The sequence below is a fragment of the Lagopus leucura genome, unplaced genomic scaffold, assembly GCF_019238085.1.
Source record: "Lagopus leucura isolate 7727_CA_CO unplaced genomic scaffold, USGS_WTPT01 35130-1_obj-0_obj, whole genome shotgun sequence".
Lineage (NCBI taxonomy): Eukaryota > Metazoa > Chordata > Aves > Galliformes > Phasianidae > Lagopus > Lagopus leucura.
Genome location: NW_024964715.1, coordinates 37,714 through 57,831, shown reverse-complemented (window position 1 = coordinate 57,831; position 20,118 = coordinate 37,714). Strand labels below are relative to the sequence as shown.

At 47.3% G+C, this 20,118-nt stretch overlaps 2 protein-coding genes across 5 annotated transcripts in view; one reads left to right on the top strand and one right to left on the bottom strand.

The window, feature by feature from the left end:
• DNAH3 (dynein axonemal heavy chain 3) overlaps positions 1–15,903 on the bottom strand; it is a gene marked incomplete at its 3' end in the record, with an annotated part of 59,092 nt that extends 43,189 nt beyond the window's left edge. The window contains exons 1-13 of the mRNA XM_042892231.1: positions 15,886–15,903; positions 14,438–14,530; positions 12,634–12,859; positions 11,239–11,308; positions 9,564–9,750; positions 8,505–8,694; positions 6,684–6,879; positions 5,646–5,771; positions 3,970–4,165; positions 2,639–2,818; positions 2,343–2,479; positions 2,073–2,178; positions 905–1,083 (exon numbers count right to left, since the gene is read on the bottom strand). Of these exons, the coding sequence (XP_042748165.1) occupies positions 905–1,083; positions 2,073–2,178; positions 2,343–2,479; positions 2,639–2,818; positions 3,970–4,165; positions 5,646–5,771; positions 6,684–6,879; positions 8,505–8,694; positions 9,564–9,750; positions 11,239–11,308; positions 12,634–12,859; positions 14,438–14,530; positions 15,886–15,903 (1,904 nt within the window). The remainder of the gene's footprint in view (positions 1–904; positions 1,084–2,072; positions 2,179–2,342; positions 2,480–2,638; positions 2,819–3,969; positions 4,166–5,645; positions 5,772–6,683; positions 6,880–8,504; positions 8,695–9,563; positions 9,751–11,238; positions 11,309–12,633; positions 12,860–14,437; positions 14,531–15,885) is intronic.
• Positions 15,904–19,815: 3,912 nt separating this feature from the next.
• Positions 19,816–20,118, top strand: part of LDAF1 (lipid droplet assembly factor 1) — an 8,522-nt gene continuing 8,219 nt past the window's right edge. For all 4 annotated transcript variants that reach the window (XR_006182468.1, XR_006182467.1, XR_006182469.1 and 1 more), the window contains exon 1: positions 19,816–19,896. The gene's annotated coding sequence lies outside the window, so the exon portion shown is untranslated. The remainder of the gene's footprint in view (positions 19,897–20,118) is intronic.

The following is a 20,118-nucleotide window of genomic DNA, read 5'->3' as shown; positions in this document are numbered from 1 at the left end:
TCAAATTGGGTCCAATTTAACAACAGCAGCACATCAACAGTTTATTTCCCACAAGTTTAGAATTTACTTTTTCAAGACCTGACTTGTGGCAAAAATAAAAGTTTGAATGCAGTAAGCAAGAGCTCACATAATCCCTCCACAAATATAAGATCAGGTGCACAGCATGAAACAAAGTACAAAGATGATGAAAAATCAATTTTAAAAAGCTTTTTAAAAAGCTTTTTACATTGGAATGGAAAACAGGGACAAATCCTGCTGTTTTCCCTCTTTGTTAGAGCAATAGATGCCCTTGTCCCAGATTCCTGCTCTGTACTGAGGTCAGTTCCACTAAAGCAGCCCGGGGCTCCCAAACAAGCTCATGGCCTCGGTGCCCCCCAGTGAGTGCAGACAGAGGCCCCACGAAGAACAGCTGGTCTCCACCAGGAGATGCTTTCTGGGTAAGTGAGGGGAACCTTTCCTTTAAAACAGAAACAAACAGCTACTCTCTGTCTCTATTCACTGTGAAAGAATTCTGTCCCTGACGGTAATTTTTTTATTTTTTAAGTTCAGAGATCCATGATTATCCCATCACAATAAAGTCAAATTATATCCTCGTTTTAATTTTTTTTTTAAATGTACTATTGTTAAATTTGCCACAAGTATGCAATCAGAACCACTGCTTCCCCAGGGGAAAAAAAAAAGTCAGATTCAAGAGAAGCTGATCTACAGACTGCACTCTGCACCCTGCTTTAGCTGGGTGCCAGCAGGGAAAGCATTCTGTTCCTTTTACACTCAATCTGGGGTCCTTCCCCACACGTGCCTGTGTTGGTAGAAGAGGCAGCAGGTGAATGCAGCCATCTCAGACACAGATACACAGCAGCAGCGCACACAGAAAGCAACAACCACACATACTGACAACACGCACCTTTTATTTAACTCCCTGTTTTCCATCACCTCAAAGTCAATCAGTGCATCTCTAAGATTTTGCGTCCGAACGCAGAGTTCCTCGTTCAGCTGTGCAGCATCCAGGCAGAACATGGCCAGAGGGACAGTGACACGCATGGAAGCAATCTCCCTTATCAGTTCTGTGAAGCTGTCAATCTTCTACAAATGGAAAATAATAGATACTATGTTTTTTTGTTTGTCTTTCAAGCTCATAGACGAATGATGCTAAACAACAGCTATTTAATTCCCAACAAGGAAATAGGGCTGAAATCTTCGCACAGGAGAATGTCGCATTAAGGAACACCAGAAGATGCCTCAGGAAGTATTCGGGCAGAGGTTAACTCACAAATGCAGCAAAGAAAGGGGGCAGGGCTAAAGACAAGACAGCCAACAGACCAGCGAGACCCAGATTCACCAGGTACTCCGGACAGCCTTCAGCTGGCATCCAACAGAACCCAGAGAAGAAGGCCAGAGAGAAATATCCTTCAGCATAGCAGCCCTATGGAGTAAGGGAGATGCATTCCCATGTGATCCAAGGGTGAAACAAACCATCTGAATTGAAACTCTTCAGAACAGCAATGTACGATGGCTGCTCCAGAAGTAATGCCTCTTGTTTTAATGTGATGGCTGACTCTGACAGAGGCAGGTATTGGTGAGGTGGCAGCAGAGGTTGAACCTTCCCACCAACACTCCATTACTTTTTACTGCTGCGTGACAGAGCTGACAGAACGGGGCACTCCAACAGAATGGTGTCTGACGTGGAAGCGCAGATGAAGCAAAGGGGCATCACTGAATTCCTCCATGAACAAAAAATGGCACTCACTGATGTTCATCAACAATTATGAATGTTTATGGAGGTGGGTGCTGCATCTCAGCAGCGGTGACAGTGACACTGGGGCACCTCTGTGCAGAGCTTCACGAGCGCAGTGCACAGCTCCTGTTCAGCGCTGGTGAAAACGCACAGCTAATGGCGGTGACTGTTGAAAAGCAGTGTTTTGTAGCTGAGAACTTGCTCTATCAAACAGCATCACTGTGCTCTTTGTATCTGTTGTAGTTTCCATGGGAATAAAGAGGAGGCACTGCTTTTGGAGTGACGTCCAGGTGTGATGTGCTGTATGAATGCATAGCGGTTGTCAGTTATGTATTACCTCTCTTAAAGCTCCTAAGGATGGACTTCCATTCAAGAAATCCGTAACGTCTTGCTGTGCATCGTTGTTCAAAAGATGGCTGTATTTCCTGTACATGTTTAAGTACCTTAAACACAGTAGATGACAAAAACAAACACAAGCTTCCAATGTGAAGATTTGTTATAGCAAGAAACAAATTGGCTCAAATTGTTTAATGTTTGAGTCAAATAGATCAGTGTTTTTAGGAATGTAAGAACGTGATGGGCAAAAGGGTCAACAGACAAAACTCACCTCTGTGGGCCAAGCATGTTGTTCTCAAAGATCTCCTCAAGTTTGTTTATGTACTCTGCAAACAACGGTTCGTCTGGTTTGACTGTACTGAGAGCGAGGTCATCTCTTTTTAGTTGAGGAAAGAGAATTCTCTCTACCTAAAGGGAATCATTGCAAGTGATGTGAGAGCATTTACAATACCTTCTATAACACAAAATGCAGTTCCTTGGATGTGACTCTCGTAGGTAACATTTCACACCACGTGTTTTTTAATTCACAAAGTTGTACTTTACGTGGAGCTGCAATCTGTGCAGTACCTTTGGAAGCCCCTCTGCGCTTTGTAGGATCTCCCTGAAGCACAGACTGATGAAATCCCAACATTCGTTCAAAGGTGGCTCAAAGACAATCTTGGGTTCTTCCACACTGAGTTTGACTATCAGTATTTGAGGCAAAAAGAACTGCATTTCTTGATAGGGTTCTGCAAAATCACTCCCGTCCTTGGGGAAAAGAATGAAAATTGAACATGCCAAATAAATCAATTACAACTGTAATCATTTAACTGTCACCCACGTCCCCACTCTTTTAACTACAGAGCACCAATGGGATTTTCTTCACCAGCTCTTAGTCAGAACACTGCTGCACCAACATACAAGATGTTCAGATGCCAACTCCTAAAGGAATCTGTAAGACACAGAATTAGGAAGCTGGAGCTAAGCCTAATTGCCTCGTGGTGCCTAAGCACCAAGTGCCATGCAGAACTAAAACCCAAAGCGAAGAAAAAATCATTATCAGAAATAAAACCCAGCATCAAATACAAGATTCTGTAGGGTTTTTTTGCTTGCTTTAATTGTCTTGATGGTTAATAACAACTGTCCTACCCCAAAATTGCTTCTACAGTAACAAAATGCTAACCCACATCTAGGACGGTAATGTGGAAGCTGTAAGAATTTCAAGCCACCAAACAAAAAGCAGCAGCAGCCGGCCACGAGGGGAGCCTGCCATGGGCATCACCTCTGACCTCTGCCTGCCGTGCAGCATTTCAGCTGCCATGCTCATTATGGCTCCTGCCTCATCACAGCAGCCATTCTGCGTGACCTGATATTTAACAAACTCACTTCCACTGTGAGACAACTCTGTGGTAGCCAAAAGAACCACAGAATCTCTTGCAGTCTGATGTTCATTTTCATAATTAAACGCATTGCTTGAAATAATACAGGGCACTCATCTGGTATAGACAGGGACACCAAACGCAAGCTCTCTCTGCAAAGGATTACATACAGCTGCACACTTCTGATGTAAAGAGGATAATTTGTGTGCTTTTATGAGAACAGGTTGGCCAGGTTAAGGTCAAGGCAAATAAAACTCAAAAATGCCATTAAAAAACAGCACATCCCCTCAAGATGGAGTCGAAAACTCTTAATTATAACTCCAGGCCTGCAAAATCATTATTTGAGTAAATAGTTCCTCGCCCTTGAAAAAAATCCACTGAGTAGGAACGGTGATCCGAAGGGCTCAGCCCTATTCCAGTAAAGCTAAAGCTATCTGGAGTATTTCAGCCTCAAAGAGAATTATGTTTTGTGACTGCATGAGTTACCATCCCCACATAATGCTGGAAGCAGCGAGCACAGATACACCTGGTGGCACACACCTCGTGCATCATAAAAAATCGAAGAAGGTCCTCCAAGGAGCTAACAACCATCTGACGGAGCTGCAACGACATGAGAGTCGCCACAGAGCTGAAGTAGCTCTCGATTTGCTGGGGTGAATCCCTGCTATTTCCAGGAGCAAAATGAAGCCACTTCCTTTTCTCATCACGTAAAATTGATGCACAAGTGGGGATCCAGCTAAAAGAAAACAAGGCAGACAAAGTTTTTAAAAGCTTCTCAGGCTTCCTCCTTGTAATGAAATCTAAGCTGGAGATCACCCAAAGAATGAGCACAATCCAAAAAGCGAGCACAGAATTGATAACTAGGTGTCAGACTAAACTGCATCTGCCACCACCTGGAGAAACACCATCAAGATATCTGTTAGCATGGGAACCTAAGACTAGTTTAAATGAATATGAAATAGATGGAACACTGGTGGCAAATTATCAGCATTAAATGGGAGCCTTGAGATCCTGATGATGGAACGAAGTCGCCTACCAGCACCAGACACCTCCTTAAATGAGTGATCTCCATGCTGAAAAGGCCACGTTTCTGGTCACAACTCCTGCAGACGGGGGGGCAGATTTAGCCTCCCTTCCTTCTAGTTTCCAGCCTGCCAGTCACTTTATTCCCATTTGCTCTGCTGCGAGCACCCTCATGGTTGCAATTGCTCTTTCAGCATCCAGATGCTTTTCTCTATCGTTCACTTTTCCCTTTGATTCAGGTGTCTCTGGAACCACTGCCATCTCAGCCACCCTTTGAAACAGATACGGCTTAATGACGATTCTCAGGGAATTGAAGCTAGAGACAGGTATTAAAAGGAAACACCTCTAACCATGGAGTTCTTTTGTTTCCTTTGTAAACAGCATGAGTTAACTGGTATCGACAGGTTCACACCAGAGCAAAGCGTCCCAGGTTAATGTCAGATCGGGCAGACATTCACACCTCTGGGGAAATACTTATAATCCAAAGGCTTCCAAGTTCATTCCAAATGTACTGAAATAAATAAGAAAGTCAACTTACCTTTACAATTATACACTGTAAAACGGGTGCAAAGCTGATAAATAAATCCAACCCTCAAAATACACTGTTCAACAACATTCCGCATTTCTAGCGCTCTGAAACATGAATTGGTTGGACCACTCACTTTTCGACATAACAGCAGGTTACGCTGTGGTTTTGTGTGGTTCCACTTAACTAACCAGAGAACAGACAGTCCGAAAACTTCCTGAGGCCATCAGTGCCACCTGCCTAAGACCAAGGGTACTTCTCTGCTCCCATATTTCTTTCCTGCCTCAGAGATGTCTCAGCACACAGGGACTTACAGGTGAGTGCATCTGCAAAGGGAGTTTTCCACTGACAGCAGCTGGCCCTGGATCAGAATGGGAATGGCTGCTTACTGCTGCAGTCAGTGTGAATTCTGTACTTCATCTCACCTGCTGAGGACCTGTAACACGCACCTAACTAAGAATCTCCATCTTGCAAATAAAATCCATAGGAGTGGAAACTGAAATGTAATCTCATTCTCTTAACTTACATTAACTCAATCAGAACTCTAACATTTCTATGTAAATTTACTGCTACTTCATGCCAGGAAATAAGACTGAAACGCGCAGCTCTTGCCGCAGCTCAGCCCTCAGATCCCCACCCCCCCACCGCCACGACGGGGGGCACTGACTTGTTTAGGAGGACGGCGCGAGCCTCCGCGCAGTGCCTGCGAACGGCGCCCACGAAGCCGGCGGGCGGCAGCGGCGGCTCCTCGCCACGGAGCTCCTGAGTGCGAACAAACCGCAGGCAGCCGAACCTGCGGGAGCGAACAGCCGGCGCTGCGAGGAGTTCTGCTCAAACGAGCAAAGCCCGCAGCGACACACAGCCAGGTCTTGAGTGAACTTACAAACGCAAATAAAACCTCGTTGCTTATGCAGGTCACGTCACTGCCAACTTGTCCAGCAAGTGCATTTCCACAGTTTTTGCTTGGTTGTTTGCTCAACTGTCCTTTGCAGTTGGCAAATGTAAAGAGCTTCACAAATTTCATTTGGCATTTTGCAGATTTCAAATTATGTTAATTTTTGATAAAATGCTCAGAATATTACTTGTCTTTTTTGCAGGTTTATTAGTGAGTCCAGACAGTAAGAGCACCTGGAACAACAGCTCCTGCTTCTGCCCCACATTAATAGTAAAAAGCACCCACCTGGGTACCCTCCAGGAGAAAAAAAAACAACTACATTTCATCAATGTTTAAATGGTAAAAGCTTACTAGTACGCAGGGTTACTGAACACCATTTTTAACTCCCCATGAAAGCACGCCTCAGAGACCCCAGAGCAACTTCCAACTGAAACAGACTCGGTTTTAGCAGAGGCGAAAGGTTTTCTTTTGTTAATTTCAGCAATAACATTGAGAATTCTACATTACTATTTCATTGAGCTTCAAGCCTTATCCCAAAGTGAATTTGGGATAACACCATTTAACAAAGGAGATGATTTTCTCATAGCACTGAGTGCACGTCCCTCACTCACAGCCAGACACTGCAGGAAACAACCATTCCGTGGCTGAGATTCCTGCAGGCTCTGAAAATGAAACACTCTTTAGAAAACAGAGAACAGATTTTGTCATTCCCCCTCCATCCCCCGCTCGGAGCTCTGCAGCATCGGTCAGCAGACGCGCTCTCTAACGAAGCCATACAATCCCAACATAATGTTAATTGCAATTTCTTACTCAGAAAGCCAAAGCTGATGTAAAGCGTGCATCAGTGGATTCACAACAAACAGATTGCTTTCATTCCAGCTTTTTGCTTCTTTGTAAGAACTGTGCCATGGGACGGGTGCCCGGATGACTCTCAGGGGAAACGGGCGCGGGGTTCTTCCAACCAGCAGTCTCTCTCTCTCAGCCGGATCCATCAGGATGTAATCAACTGGAATAAATCAGATCTACATTGCGGTGAGAGGGCATGCATGGTCATACCTGCACATGAGAACACAGGCTCTCCATAGTTCATGAAGCATGGAATTCTTCATTTAAAATCTGCACTGCCATTCCTTGTAAGTTTTTTCAGTGAAATACAGCACAGTAATCAAGTTACCAACACGCATATAAAGTTATTTTGGAAAAATAAAACAGGGTCTGGTCCTGGCTCTAAAATCAGGAGATGTAGAAACAACTTTTCATCCTGCCTTCCCAAGCTGGGTATTGGGTGCTTCATTTACTTCCTGGTCCACAAAGTGAGGGTGGAAATATCTCCCTTCCAAGCAGAATTTTTAGGAGGCTTCTTAAATATTTGTGATTGCAGAAATTATTGCTCAAAGCCTTCACTGCATCGAGGAAGAGCATGGCACCCAAGGGCTGACGTGTGTTCTCTCCCAGAGGACAAAGCTCCGTTCTGCCGGCCCCAAGAACGTCTGCAAAACCTGGGAGTTGCACACTGAGCTCTCCCACGTATGGGAACCACAAACACACAGACTGTACCAACAAAGAAAAGCAAATTAAAGGTTACTTGGAGATTGGAGAGTGGAGAAAGCAGAGCGAAAACCCAGCAGTCTCTCCTTTCCATGCTGTTGTGAAAAGGAGACTACAAATACTTGATCAACAGACTTTAAAAAATTCAAAGTGGGAAGGCTGAACACTGCCAAACGTGGCTCCTATGTTTAAAGAGAAAAGGACGGCATTATACCCACTGCAACGCAGGTGGAAATAAATGCCATGCCTTACAACATGCTTCTGCAGATGTCAGAAAGCAGCTGCAGCTGCACGCAGTGCTGCACACCTAGGGCTGCTGTCAGCTGACGGCACAGGCACTGCTCAGTGCCCAGGTACAAATTCTGAGAAAAGACATTCCATTTGTAAATCAGTCCTCTGATTTGCTAAAAACTAATGGTGATTCTTACCTGCTGCCATTTCATAGGAAATAAACCCCTCTTATAGGTATGAGTCACACTACACAGAATAGAATGAGAAGCAGCCCTTTATCACCAAGACACCCATCAGGGACTCGTTCTCTTCGTTCCATTCACACTGGTGAGTACTCTGTGACCACTGATCCACCCAAGTCTGCCTTCCCATCAGCCTGCACCCCGTGAAGGAGGACAGGCACAGATCTCCCATTTTCTGCATTGACATCAGCCCCTTTTGCTGTTCCCCTGCACTGGGAATGAACAGCTCTGCCCGTCCCGCCCCTCTACATGTGCTCCCAAAAAGCACTCTGAATATCTCTGGAGTCACTGCTGCTGTGTTGTGTTTGTATCAAGGTCTCTAATAGGCTCCAAAACTGCTGGAGTGTGGTGTGGAAAGCAAATGGGCATATGGGCACAACAAGAGTATCTACAGTCTGATTTACAAAATCACCTCCTTGGCAGAGGTTGAATACACAGGTGTTTGTTCAATATGGAACTTCAGGAAGAATGCTGACATTCTGCCATGCACCTACTGCAGTTCTGCTGACCCTGACAGAGCCCTCCACGGGTGCTAAGAGCAGAAATCAGATTTGCTTTCCAAGTGCAACAGTTTACATATGCTAAATCGCTATGAGATTACAAGTCTTACCAATGGCTTTCATGAGGCTGATACAATAGTCTTCCTTAACCTCTTCTTTTAAACTCACAAGTGAATTCTTCAGATAGGGGTTAGCAAGAATAGGAATTGGAATTTGCTTTAAAATTGCATTCATCACTTCCTCATCCTGAGGTGCCAACATGTCCTCCCGCACTGCGCTGCGCACATAGTGCCAATACCGCTGCAAAACACATTCAAAATGTTACGCTGTGTAAGAGCTTCTGGTAGACAGGGAATTACCATAGAATCACAGAATGCCCTGGGTTGCAAAGGAGCACAATGCTCATCCAGTTCCAACCCCTGCTGTGTGCAGGTCACCAACCAGCAGACCAGGCTGCCCAGAGCCACATCCAGCCTGGCCTTGGATGCCTGCACGGATGGGGCATCCACAGCCTCCTTGGGCAACCTGTTCCAGTGCCTCACCACCCTCTGGTGAAAAACTTCCTCCTCATATCCAACCTAAACCTCCCCTATCTCAGTTTAAAACCATTCCCCCTTGTCCTATCACCATCCAGCCATGTAAACAGTCCCCCTCCCCCCCTTTTTATACATTCCCTTCAAATAGTGGAAGGCCACAATGACTTCTCCCCTCGTTGCTATGATTACTTCAAAATCATTTGGGCTTTTCTGTTACTTGAACCTTTTCTGCAATCAAAAGGTAACTGAGCACCATGAGTTGTAGCTGTGCCTATCTTCCAATTCTCTTTAAACGTCTGACATTTTGATCACACTTGCATCTGTTTTGATGGAAGTGTGTATTAAGTGCAGCACACTAAATTCCTGACCTCTGAAGTAGAAGCCACCAATGTGTGAGGTTACGAATTTGGGAAGACAGTTTTACTTGCAAAATCATTATATAGAAGGCAAACTGAGAAACAAGTACGAAGGGAAACAAAATTTAACAGCAGTTTGCTGAATATTCCTGTTTGCATCTCCTAAACCTCAGGCACTGCATCCTCTTCTCAGCTCCACTTAAGCAAAGAGGTTACAGACGTAGTGCCGACATGCACTGCTGCTACTGCTTTCCAAACGGAAATGAACACTAAATACCTCCATATCGCTTCCTGAAGGTGACTTTTCTCGCTTATTCATCTCCTCCTCGTGCGAGTGCATGACAACAAACTGCTCTTCTGGAGTCAGTGGTTGATCTTCTGTGTAACGTGCAGCATCAAATTCTGGCCCAGGAGCAGCTGCACGCAGGGAAACGAGATCCAAAGTGCGTAACAGCGGGGTACTGCTGAAACAAAACACAGCTCTGGTGAGCAAGGAAGCTTCAGTGGATACCCAAATCAACATGGGCAGACTACACCGCACTGCTCTAAGGACAAATACAACCTATGATGAAGTACTTCAATGATTCATAAGAGAAACTCCATAAAATTGTTGAAGATAGCAATTTACTTCAACAGAGAGAAAACCAGCTGCCACTTAACATCATGTGAACTTCCCAGCTACACAGTACTGCTGAGATGGGCAACATCTTGCAAGCAATTCTACCAGATCCAGATCTCCTCACAGTAATGGCTATTATGCCCGAGCTCTCTCCCATTGTCAGGTGGTTCTCTTTCCAAAATCTTGACAATCTCAGCCAAAGTTCAAATTGGCTCATTCACAAATATATGTGGGTCACTCCAGAAGCAGTGCCTCTCTTTATTTCCATGGAAATGACAATAGATACAAAGAGCACAATAACAACATTTGGTAGAGCAAATTCTCAGCCACAAAACACTGTTTTTCAATGCAGCCACCAGCAGCAGCTCTGCATCTTCACCAGCAATGAACAAGAGCTCCACATCACACTCGTACAGATCTGCAGCAGCAGAGGTGAAGCACAGCTGCTGTCACCACTGCTGAAATGCAGCACTGACCCTCACTGTGCCAACAGCCACTGCTGGGTCTCCATAAATGCTCACAGGTGTCGATGGTGGTCAGTGGGTGCCATTAAGACACTAAAATGTAACAGAGTGTTGGTGGGAGGGTTCAACCTCTGCTGCCATCCCACTAACATCTGCCTCTGGAGGCGCGGGGCAGTGCAATGAAATTGAAGGCACTGCTTTCGGAGCAGCCCTTGTATGTTACACTGCAGCCCTCAGTGCCAGGATTACACAGGGTTCTCCATCGGGATCCTGCCTCACTGCCCAGGATGAGCAGCACTCAGCAGCACTGCAGACCTGACTTAATGCGCACTATCAAGCTCTTAGTTGAACAGAATTTAAATCCCCACTGTGTCGTTTGTATGGCACAGATCCCTACGTTACCTTAACACAGACCAACGCCATAGCAATGCCAGAGAGGACTGTTTCTCCCTTTGTTTTTCAGAGGAACACAGGAAACAACAATAACAAAAAGGTAAAAAGAAATACTCAGTAGAGTAGAATACTCAACTTGACACAACTCCAGGAGCATTACAGAGCATTTAAAGGCTCACAGCACAGCTGGGAGCTGTATCTCCACCACCTAAATTCGGGTTCTCATGTCAATACCTGTGAGAGGAGGGCACTGTCAGCATGCCCATGACTTGAATGTACTCTGCCACTAAGAAGTGAACGATGCTGGCTTAGAACACAGTAGAATGTCAGTATTGATGCACATACCTTTTTGTAGAGACTTAACATCTCATGCTTGGAAGCACATCGCATCCTCCAAGTCAAAAGAAAATCAAAGCACAACTCAAGTAACAGAAATAGCTGTGACTGTGTGTCCTTACACCACTACAGAACATTACCTATCAGAACCACGTGGACTTCTTGGAGCAGTTTCGAGCCTCTTCTTGGAAGGTGCCAATTCTTTCAGAGCTTTAAGCACCAGTTAAGAAAATGACATAATACATATTTTTCAAACACTGATGCAAATCAAAGCTAACCGCATGGCACATCACCTCACTGAGGTGCAGGGCTCAGCCCTGCAATGTCAGTGCTTTCCAACCCTCTGCACAGACCATCTTTTCTGCCCCGCTGCACTCGCTTTTGAATTTTAAAGCAGTTCAATAAGATATATTGTTCCACCAAATATATTGCATGTAAAAAAATGGGAAAAGTACGAATTCTTACCAGGTGCACAAACAGACGGGACTTTAAACCATAAATAAATACATCCCAATCTTTCTCCAATAATGTGACCTGCCCCCCACATCCCACTCACATACCACAGAAGCACACGGAGTAGAAGAACCAGGTGTATAATTAAGAAACTGTGAAGACACCTAATGAAACAAAATAATCACTTCTTACACGATGCACAGGGAAATAAGTGGATATCAAATCTATTACACACCATCTACCCCAGGGAAAATAAACAGTTCTTACAACTTTGGAGGAGCAGAGCAGCCATGAAGGACACGCGTGCATTGCAAGCGTTGTGTAGGAAACAGTGCTTTATGGATGTGTCACTGCTCAGACAGGGGGCATCTAACTAGATAATAATGAAATAAACCTGAACTCTTAGCTCTTCACTTAACAGACTAAGTAACTGAGTTAATTTGTTACTTGCAATGAGTGCAATAACATCTGAGCAATGTTTTTGCTGTATAGATACAATATAGGTAAACTTAAACAGCAGAAGCAATTCTTAATATCCTTATCTGCATTACATCACAACATGTTTTGAATCAGCAGCATGAATTATCTCATACTGTAGGGTTTGTGTGTGCACAGGTTGCTAACAGATCAGCTGCAAGGTTGAGACGTGAGAAGTGAATGAAGCAAGGTTAGTGGCGCTGATGCTCAGAGGATGACTGATGCCCGTTCCCTGTGAACATAAGCACAGCAGAAATGCTCGTTTGCACACACTGAGCCTGCTTCTGTGCCGTGCTTCTGGTACCCATTTTTACTTCTGACAAGGATCGGAGCTGAGTTGTATCACCTTCATTTTCCGCGCTGCACACAGTTTCCTCCAAATAACTGCACATGGCTATTTGGGAGGAGGAGCCTCACAAAATGACCACAACCTGGCCTTACCTTTAGTAAAGCTATGCGTGCTTCTGGAAACTTGTCTCTCCTGACCCTAAGGTAACACACTGGTAAGCACTTACCAAGGCAGAGTCACTTTGCAGACAAGGCACAAACAGACAATGCACACAACAAACAAGGCTGAGCCCACAGACAGATTCGGATACGGACACGTGGTGTGCCTGCTTCCTGCCCCGCTGGACCTGGCGGTGTCCTCGTCATCGAAGAGGACTTCAGTACGTGAAGATTTTTCAGCTTTAAGTCCCGCGCAGTAGGAGTGTAGTTATTAGCTATGGAGTCACTGGGGCTTCGGTGATAACTCTGTTCTTTGAATGGAGCTGCCAAAGTCCATGATGCCTCTTGCATCAAGCGAGGATAGCATCTGCTCTTAAGAACGAGCTGAAATGGGAGGGGTAAGAAAAGTCACAGTTACACACAGCACAGTGATTTTACTTCTTCTCAGGGCTAGAACAGGGCAACAGACCAATTAGCACCACAGACAAATACACAAATCTGACTCAGAGTAATTTGAAGACTAATTTATTTTAGATCCCAATGCTCCACTCATAGGAAGAAGTAATTTTACACAACTCTAGTGGGAGCGATCGTGCCCTGCCCCCCCTCAAAACAGACAAACAAAAGCATCAGGATCTAGCTAGCACTCTCTCCTCCCCCACATCCTCTCCTCCTTACATTTGCTTACACTGAGGAAATTCCTATTTCTCCAGCCTTTGTTAACTACCTGCCATCACTCAGTACTTGCAATAGTGGAATAATAACACAAATCAACAAATTCTACTCTCATCTTTCTCCTCCACATCAATACAGGATTTGTAGTAGATTTCTTCCCTCTGCTCACTCCACGTTCTTCACAAGTCAGTTACTATCAGTGGATTGGCTCTTCATCATTGTTTAGATTAGAATTTGAACAAGAGTCACAGGCATAAGGGCTGTGGGACTGCAATTATTTTTAGTGAAGATACACACTCAGAGGGTGTATAACACAGAACCATGAACTGTTCCACCTCTGCAAATCCCAGTGAGGCCTGCTTTCAAAGACATATTTTTTCTTCCCAAAACACAGAACTGCTGGATGCAAAATTCTGCCAGTGGTGATACTGAAAGCAACTGCTTGGACAAAGCATCCACCAGGAGGAAATCTGCCCCCTGGAGAGGAGAAAAAGTCACCTGGCAAAAGTGCATTGCTCATGGGACACAAATGCCAGTGGCTAAACTACCTTGTATAAACCTCGACACATCCCTAGGAAGTCTAATTGATTTCCGGACGACAATTTTAAAAGTTTATGCAATGTTTCATTTAATTATTTTACCCTTTGTAAAAAAATCAGAATAGATTTTGCAGTTAAAATCTTCAATTTTCAAAGTGTGAAACGACAAACTTTACAGCAGAAATCACTCCAATTTCTTCACAAACAATCTCTTACTATTAAGAGACACCACTGGGGAAACAAAGTGCAACACAAATGAGGCAGATGAGGAACTGTGAGGCTGCTCATGGCAGGAAACAGCCACCCTCTCTCCCTTCTCCCTCTGAATGCTGGCACGTGGGATTTATTTGTGCACCTGAAGCAGCCAATTCAGACCAATGCTGCACCTGCCGAGCTCTCAGCTGTTTCGGGACCATCATTTGGATTCAGGTTAAATAAAGTAAACAAATCACAATCTGCCTGGAAGGAAAATATTTTTAATCCAAAAATTCAGCCACAAATAGTAATGAACCATATACGTAATGAACTGATTTTGACTGGCTTAATAACCAAATAATAATAGAAGGTGTAACAACACTCCTCTCACTAAGAGCAACGCTAATAGAACACCCCACCACCTGCCCAGTGCTTAAAATTAGTAATTTATGTACTTTCCTTGCCCTTAACTCACAGTGTGCCCATGGCCTGGTGTCACACAGAGCCTAAAATCAGCTCAGCATGGGTAACACAACCCTGACAGAACACAAACCTCGCGCAACTCCCAAGGTGCAGCTGCAGCAGGAGGGGGGACGGGGGGCACCTCAGGCAAGTGCCCCACATGGCTCCTGTCGTACACCGAGTCCTTCTGCAACTGCAGAGAGATGACAAAGACGTTCTGAAGATGCTTATGAATTACGCTGCTTTGAAGAAGTTATTCACAATGACTGCCAGGGCATCTGGCAGGAGGTTCTTCTAACGATATTTCCTCAAAATTATTCAGCCCCATGGTGTTGTCAGGTATTTCTGAAGCATTTTTCTTTAGTATAAGCAGACACCCCCGCTCCTTCTCATCGTTCTAAACCATATTTGCTCAGGAGATCCACAAGAAACAAATTCCCAAATATGCAATGAGATCACCAGAAAAAGAAGGTGAAAGCACGTGGTATCAGAACGCCAGTGCGTTAAATTGCCATAAAACATCAAGTCGTTACTCTGCACAATTACGTATGAAAAATTGCACGTTATTACACATAACTTCAAATACACAATTAGAGCAAGGGGCAGTTTTCATAGAGGCCTGGGAATCCTGGCTGCCCAAACCTGGCATTCAAACAGACAAAACCGTGCCCTCCTCAGCGTCGTTTTGGGAAAGGACTGATCTGACCGACCCCCCGTACCCAGCGTGCCCACACGCAGACACCCAGAACCAAGGCGTTACTAGGTGCAGCTCCCTAAAGGCAGTACATGGGAACTGATTGATCAGAGGTTTTTTACTTAATTGGAATACACAGCCAACTCAATTGGAATACAATGCCTCTAATGTCCGTTTTTTTCTCTTCACAACACAGCGTTTCCATAATCAGTTTCTCAAAAAACCTTCTAAAGACATGAATGGCATCTCTCCTTTTGCGTGTGGGCGTGCCGGGTACCTGAGGCGAGCGCTGCGTCAGCCAGGGAACACAGGTGAGGCGATTCAGCTGTGCTGCTGGAAGGGCTGGAGCCTGGCTGCACCCCTCCTAGACCTATTTAAGAGCTGGCTGCCAGGGGAAAAGGATCTCTGCTGGAGATTCTCTCTGTTGCAGTTTTGTAAGTGAGCCCAGAATACAGGTAACCTTTCTATCTATTCTCTTTTTGTTATCATAATCTGCTCTGCCTAACTCTCTTGTTTATTTCATAATTATAACATCTCAATATCATTGATTATACAGGTAGTGTGAGTTTTTCTTGATTAATGACAAAAGTATTGAGCTTTTGGGTGAGAATAAGCTGAGCAGTTTGCTGGGAGAGTTGTTCATTCATGAAGATGTAAGGGTTCATAAGAAAACCACTGCTCCTTCTAACACAGCCCTTGGGTTACTTTTATATTACATATATTATACAGCTTTCTGTCTAAAGAACATGGAACAAGCTTCAAACAGAGTCCTCCTCAATGATGTACCGTCAGCCACAAGCTGAAAATCATATGAATTGTTCATAGCCCCTGCAGAAAGAACTCACCCTCTGTGTTGGCTTCATTCTGCTTTGTCTTTCATCTCTGCTTTGGTTCCTGAGAATTTTTTGGTCTTCCGCCTCAGATCAGCACATGCACTGAAAACAAACAAACAAAAAAATGAGAGAACCCTTCTGGGAACGAAAGATATCAAAGCAATCAGCCTTCTCACCCAACACTGTTCCCCACCCCCTCTCCTCCCAGACCACACGCTGTCTTTCCCTTCTTGTCCTCCTCAAGCTCCATTTTCACCTTAAGCTTTCTAACTCTCTCCAGCCATCTGTCAGGCCAGATTTTCACACCTACCCCCCCTCCACCTCTCCCAAACCCAGGCTCCTCCCCACTACTCCATCTTTTCCATGGCACCAGTCACTCCAGGCCCCTAATGATGGTTTACAGCAGATGTTCCCACCATGAGAAGCAAATGCACGTCAAAACAAAGTGGAAATGAGAAAGGTGTATGGCCAGCAGGCCTTGTGCTTCCACTGAATGCTTGAGCCGGAGGACCCGCAGCCCCTGGTTACCTCCCTTCTGCTCAGTGGACCCAATACAGCTCAGGGATTTCTGACACTCTGCTGTTCAGTGCTCACCTTCAGTGCTGCAGTCACAGTGCAGCCGGAGCCAGGAGGCCAGGATGTCCTCCTCCCTTCTCTGCAGAGCTGTGTGGCCAGCCCTGCTCAGCGCTGTGTTGTGCCAAGCTGTAGCTATGGAGACTCAGTTCTGGAATCAGTGAGCAAACACACAGGTCAGCCTCACCTCTGAAAGCTACAAAAACCCCAAATGAATCCTAGGTACTTTAGCAATAGTATGAAAGCTATTTCATTTTTAATCATTCAGAACCAAACTCCCCAAAGATCCAAAGCCAATGGGACGCCTGCATTCCCACACCAGTCTGTGTGTTTGTCTTCCAGCCACAACTGTCACCACGTCCCAAGAGAAAGCATCCTCCCAATTTCAGCACAGACTGAGCTGTTACTACCCAGCAGGAAATCCAGAGCAGTTTCCTGATGCTGGCCCTTGGCAGAGGCATTGCACGTGTTCTGCCCACCGAGCAACCCTTCCATTCCCACCACAGCTCCTCACCAGCACTTTCAGGTGCCATTCATCACATTTTCTGTAAACCACGAGAACAGCAGGCATCCTTCACACAACGGCACTGCTTTCCTTGGTTGTGATGTTAGCTCAAGGTGGGAGATGGCGCCTTGTGGCCACGCATGAAAGCTCCCCCCACGAGCTGCCCCATGAGCACAAGCCAGCAGTGGGGGGCACAGAACCAGCACTGCTAAGTGTGACTGCTTTCGGTCACAGATGTACAAAGTCCCTGGTGCTGTTCTGCAATAGGAGCACCTTCCTGTGAATTCAAGGTAATGCTGGCAAGAAGACAAGCTCGGTTAAGCAACAGTTATGATGATGATTGTTCCTTTGTGCACAACTCCAATGTCCTCAAGAGCCATTAAAGCTCATGGCAGCATTATCACTGGATGACATGCTGTAATGTTACAGCTAGCTACATTCACTTAACATATACATACATACAAATTGAGAATCACAGAATCACAGAATCACAGAATCACAGAATCACCCGGGTTGGAAGGGACCCCAAGGATCATGTAGTTCCAACCCCCCTGCCTGGCAGGGCCACCAAACATACACATTTAGATCAGGTTGCCCAGGACCCCGTCCAACCTGGCCTTAAACACGTCCAAGGACGGGGCATCCACAACCTCCCTGGGCAGCCCGTTCCAGGGCCTAACCACTCTCCTTGTAAAGAGCTTCCCCCTAACATCCAACCTAAATCTTCCCTCCTTCAACTTGGATCCATTTCCCCTAGTCCTGCTATTGTCAGCCCTTTTGAGGAGTTTACTCCCCTCCTGGGTGTAGGTTCCCTTCAGGTATTGATAGGCTGCCATGAGGTCACCCCACAGCCTTCTCTTCTCCAGGCTGAACAAGCCCAACTCCCTCAGCCTGTCCTCTACAACAGGGAGGTGCTCCAGCCCCTTGATCATCTTAGTCACCCTCCTCTGGACCCTTTCCAAAATCTCTATGCCTTTCTTGTACTGAGGGCTCCACACCTGGACACTGTACTCCAGATGGGGCCTCACAAGAGCCGAGTAGAGAGGGACAATCACCTCCCTGTCCCTGCTGACCACCCCTCTCCTGATGGAGCCCAGGATCCCATTTGCCTTTCGAGCTGCCAGAGCGCACTGCTGGCTCATGTTCAGTCTCTCGTCCATCAGGACCCCCAGGTCCTTCTCTGCCGAGCTGCTCTCAAGGACCACTCCTCCCAGCCTGTACAGGTGCCTGGGGTTCCTCCGGCCCAAATGCAAAACCTTGCACTTTGCCGTGTTGAACCTCATCAGGTTCACCCGAGCCCAGCCCTCCAGCCTGTCGAGGTCCCTCTGAATGGCATCCCTTCCTTCCACCGTATCAACCGCACCACTCAGCTTGGTGTCGTCAGCAAACTTGCTGAGGGTGCACTCAATTCCCTCATCGATGTCATTAATAAAGATGTTAAAGAGCACCGGTCCCAAGACAGACCCTTGGGGGACACCACTTGTTACCAGCCTCCACCTGGACATAGAGCTATTGACCACCACCCTCTGTCTGCGGCCTTTCAACCAATTGCTTATCCATCGGGTCGTCCACCCATCAAATCCACCTCCCTCCAATTTGGAGATGAGGATGTGGTGGGGGACCATGTCAAAGGCCTTGCTCAGGTCCAGGTAAATGACATCGGTCGCCTTCCCTTCATCCACCAATGCCGTCACTCCATCATAGAAGGCCACAAGATTAGTTAGGCATGACCTTCCTTTGGTGAAGCCTTGCTGGCTGTCTCGGATCACATGCTCATTCTTTATGTGATCGAGCATGTTGTCCAGGAGGATCTGTTCCATGATCTTCCCAGGCACGGAGGTGAGACTCACCGGCCTGTAGTTCCCTGGGTCCTCCCTGCTCCCCTTCTTTTAGAGGAACCTTTAAAGGCCATCCGATCCATCTGCCTGCCATGAGCAGGGACACGCACAGCTCCATCAGGTGCTCTGAGCCCACCCAGCCTGGCCTTGGCTGTCTCCAGCCATGAAGCATCCACTACATCTCTGGGCAACCTGTGCCAGGGCCTCACCACCCTCACGGTAACAGACTTCTTCCTTATGTCCACCCATCTCTGGGCTTGAAGTTGCCCACTGCTGATGGAGGCCTGGTGTTGCACCAGCAGCACCCAGATGAGCTCACGGTAACACAGATCTCTGCTTTACTTCTTTGTACCTGCAGAGCTCGGTGACCTCCGCACGGCTCGCACACCGCCTGCAGGCAGCCTGGCGTGCTAAAAAGAAACGAAGTACTTCATAAACCCTGTGTGAAGATGAAATGCACAGCGTGCTTCGCTGCTGTTACAAAATAACCCCGACACATTTCATATCGGCTTCCCAACATTCCCACGGTGGCACCAATCCGAAATCAGTCATTGAAGCAGAAAGGCACGTGTTGCTGGCACAGCTCAGGGCGGCGCGGCGAGGAGTCCGGCACCAACACCGGCACCGGCACCAACACCGGCTGCCGACCCGGGCGCGGCGGCTCCGGGTCACCGGGGCGCGGCTCTCCGCGGCGGCGCCGGGCAGAACTCCCCGCCTTGCCGGCTGCGGGTCCCGGCACGCCGAGCCGCCCCTCCCGCGAGGCACGGCCCGGGCTCGGAGCCGTGTGCGGGCGGTCCCTGCGCCGCCCCTGCGGGAGGAGCCGCGCGGCTGCGGCCCGGGTTGTTTTCCGTCCTTAATTTCAGCCGTAAAAGAATCGAAATAAGTAGGAGGCTCCGGGACGTGCCGCGTGGCTCTCAGCGCCGAACGAAGCCCGGAAGCGCCCTCCGAGGCGGCGCGGGCCGGGGGGGGGGGCAAAGCGGGAGGGCGCAGAAGACGACAGAGCCGCCCGGCCCCCGCGGAGCGCCCGGCCCGGCCGTCAGGGGCGGAGACAGCAGGAGGTGCCGCGCTCCGAAAGCGAGCGCTACGCGAGCCGCGGCCCGGCGGGAGGTGAGTGGGGGGCGCGATGGCGGCGGGGCCGGGGCCGGGGCGGGAGCCATGCGGTCGGGTCGCGGGGGCCGGTCCCAGGGCCGGGTCGTAGAGCCGCCCTTTACGCTGCCCCCGCGCCTCCCCGCGGCGGGGCCTGGCGGGCGGCGGCCCGAGCAAGGCGGCAGCGTTGCCGTGGTCTCGCCGTGGGGTTTGGGGGCCGTGGGGTTTGGGGGCCGTGGGGTT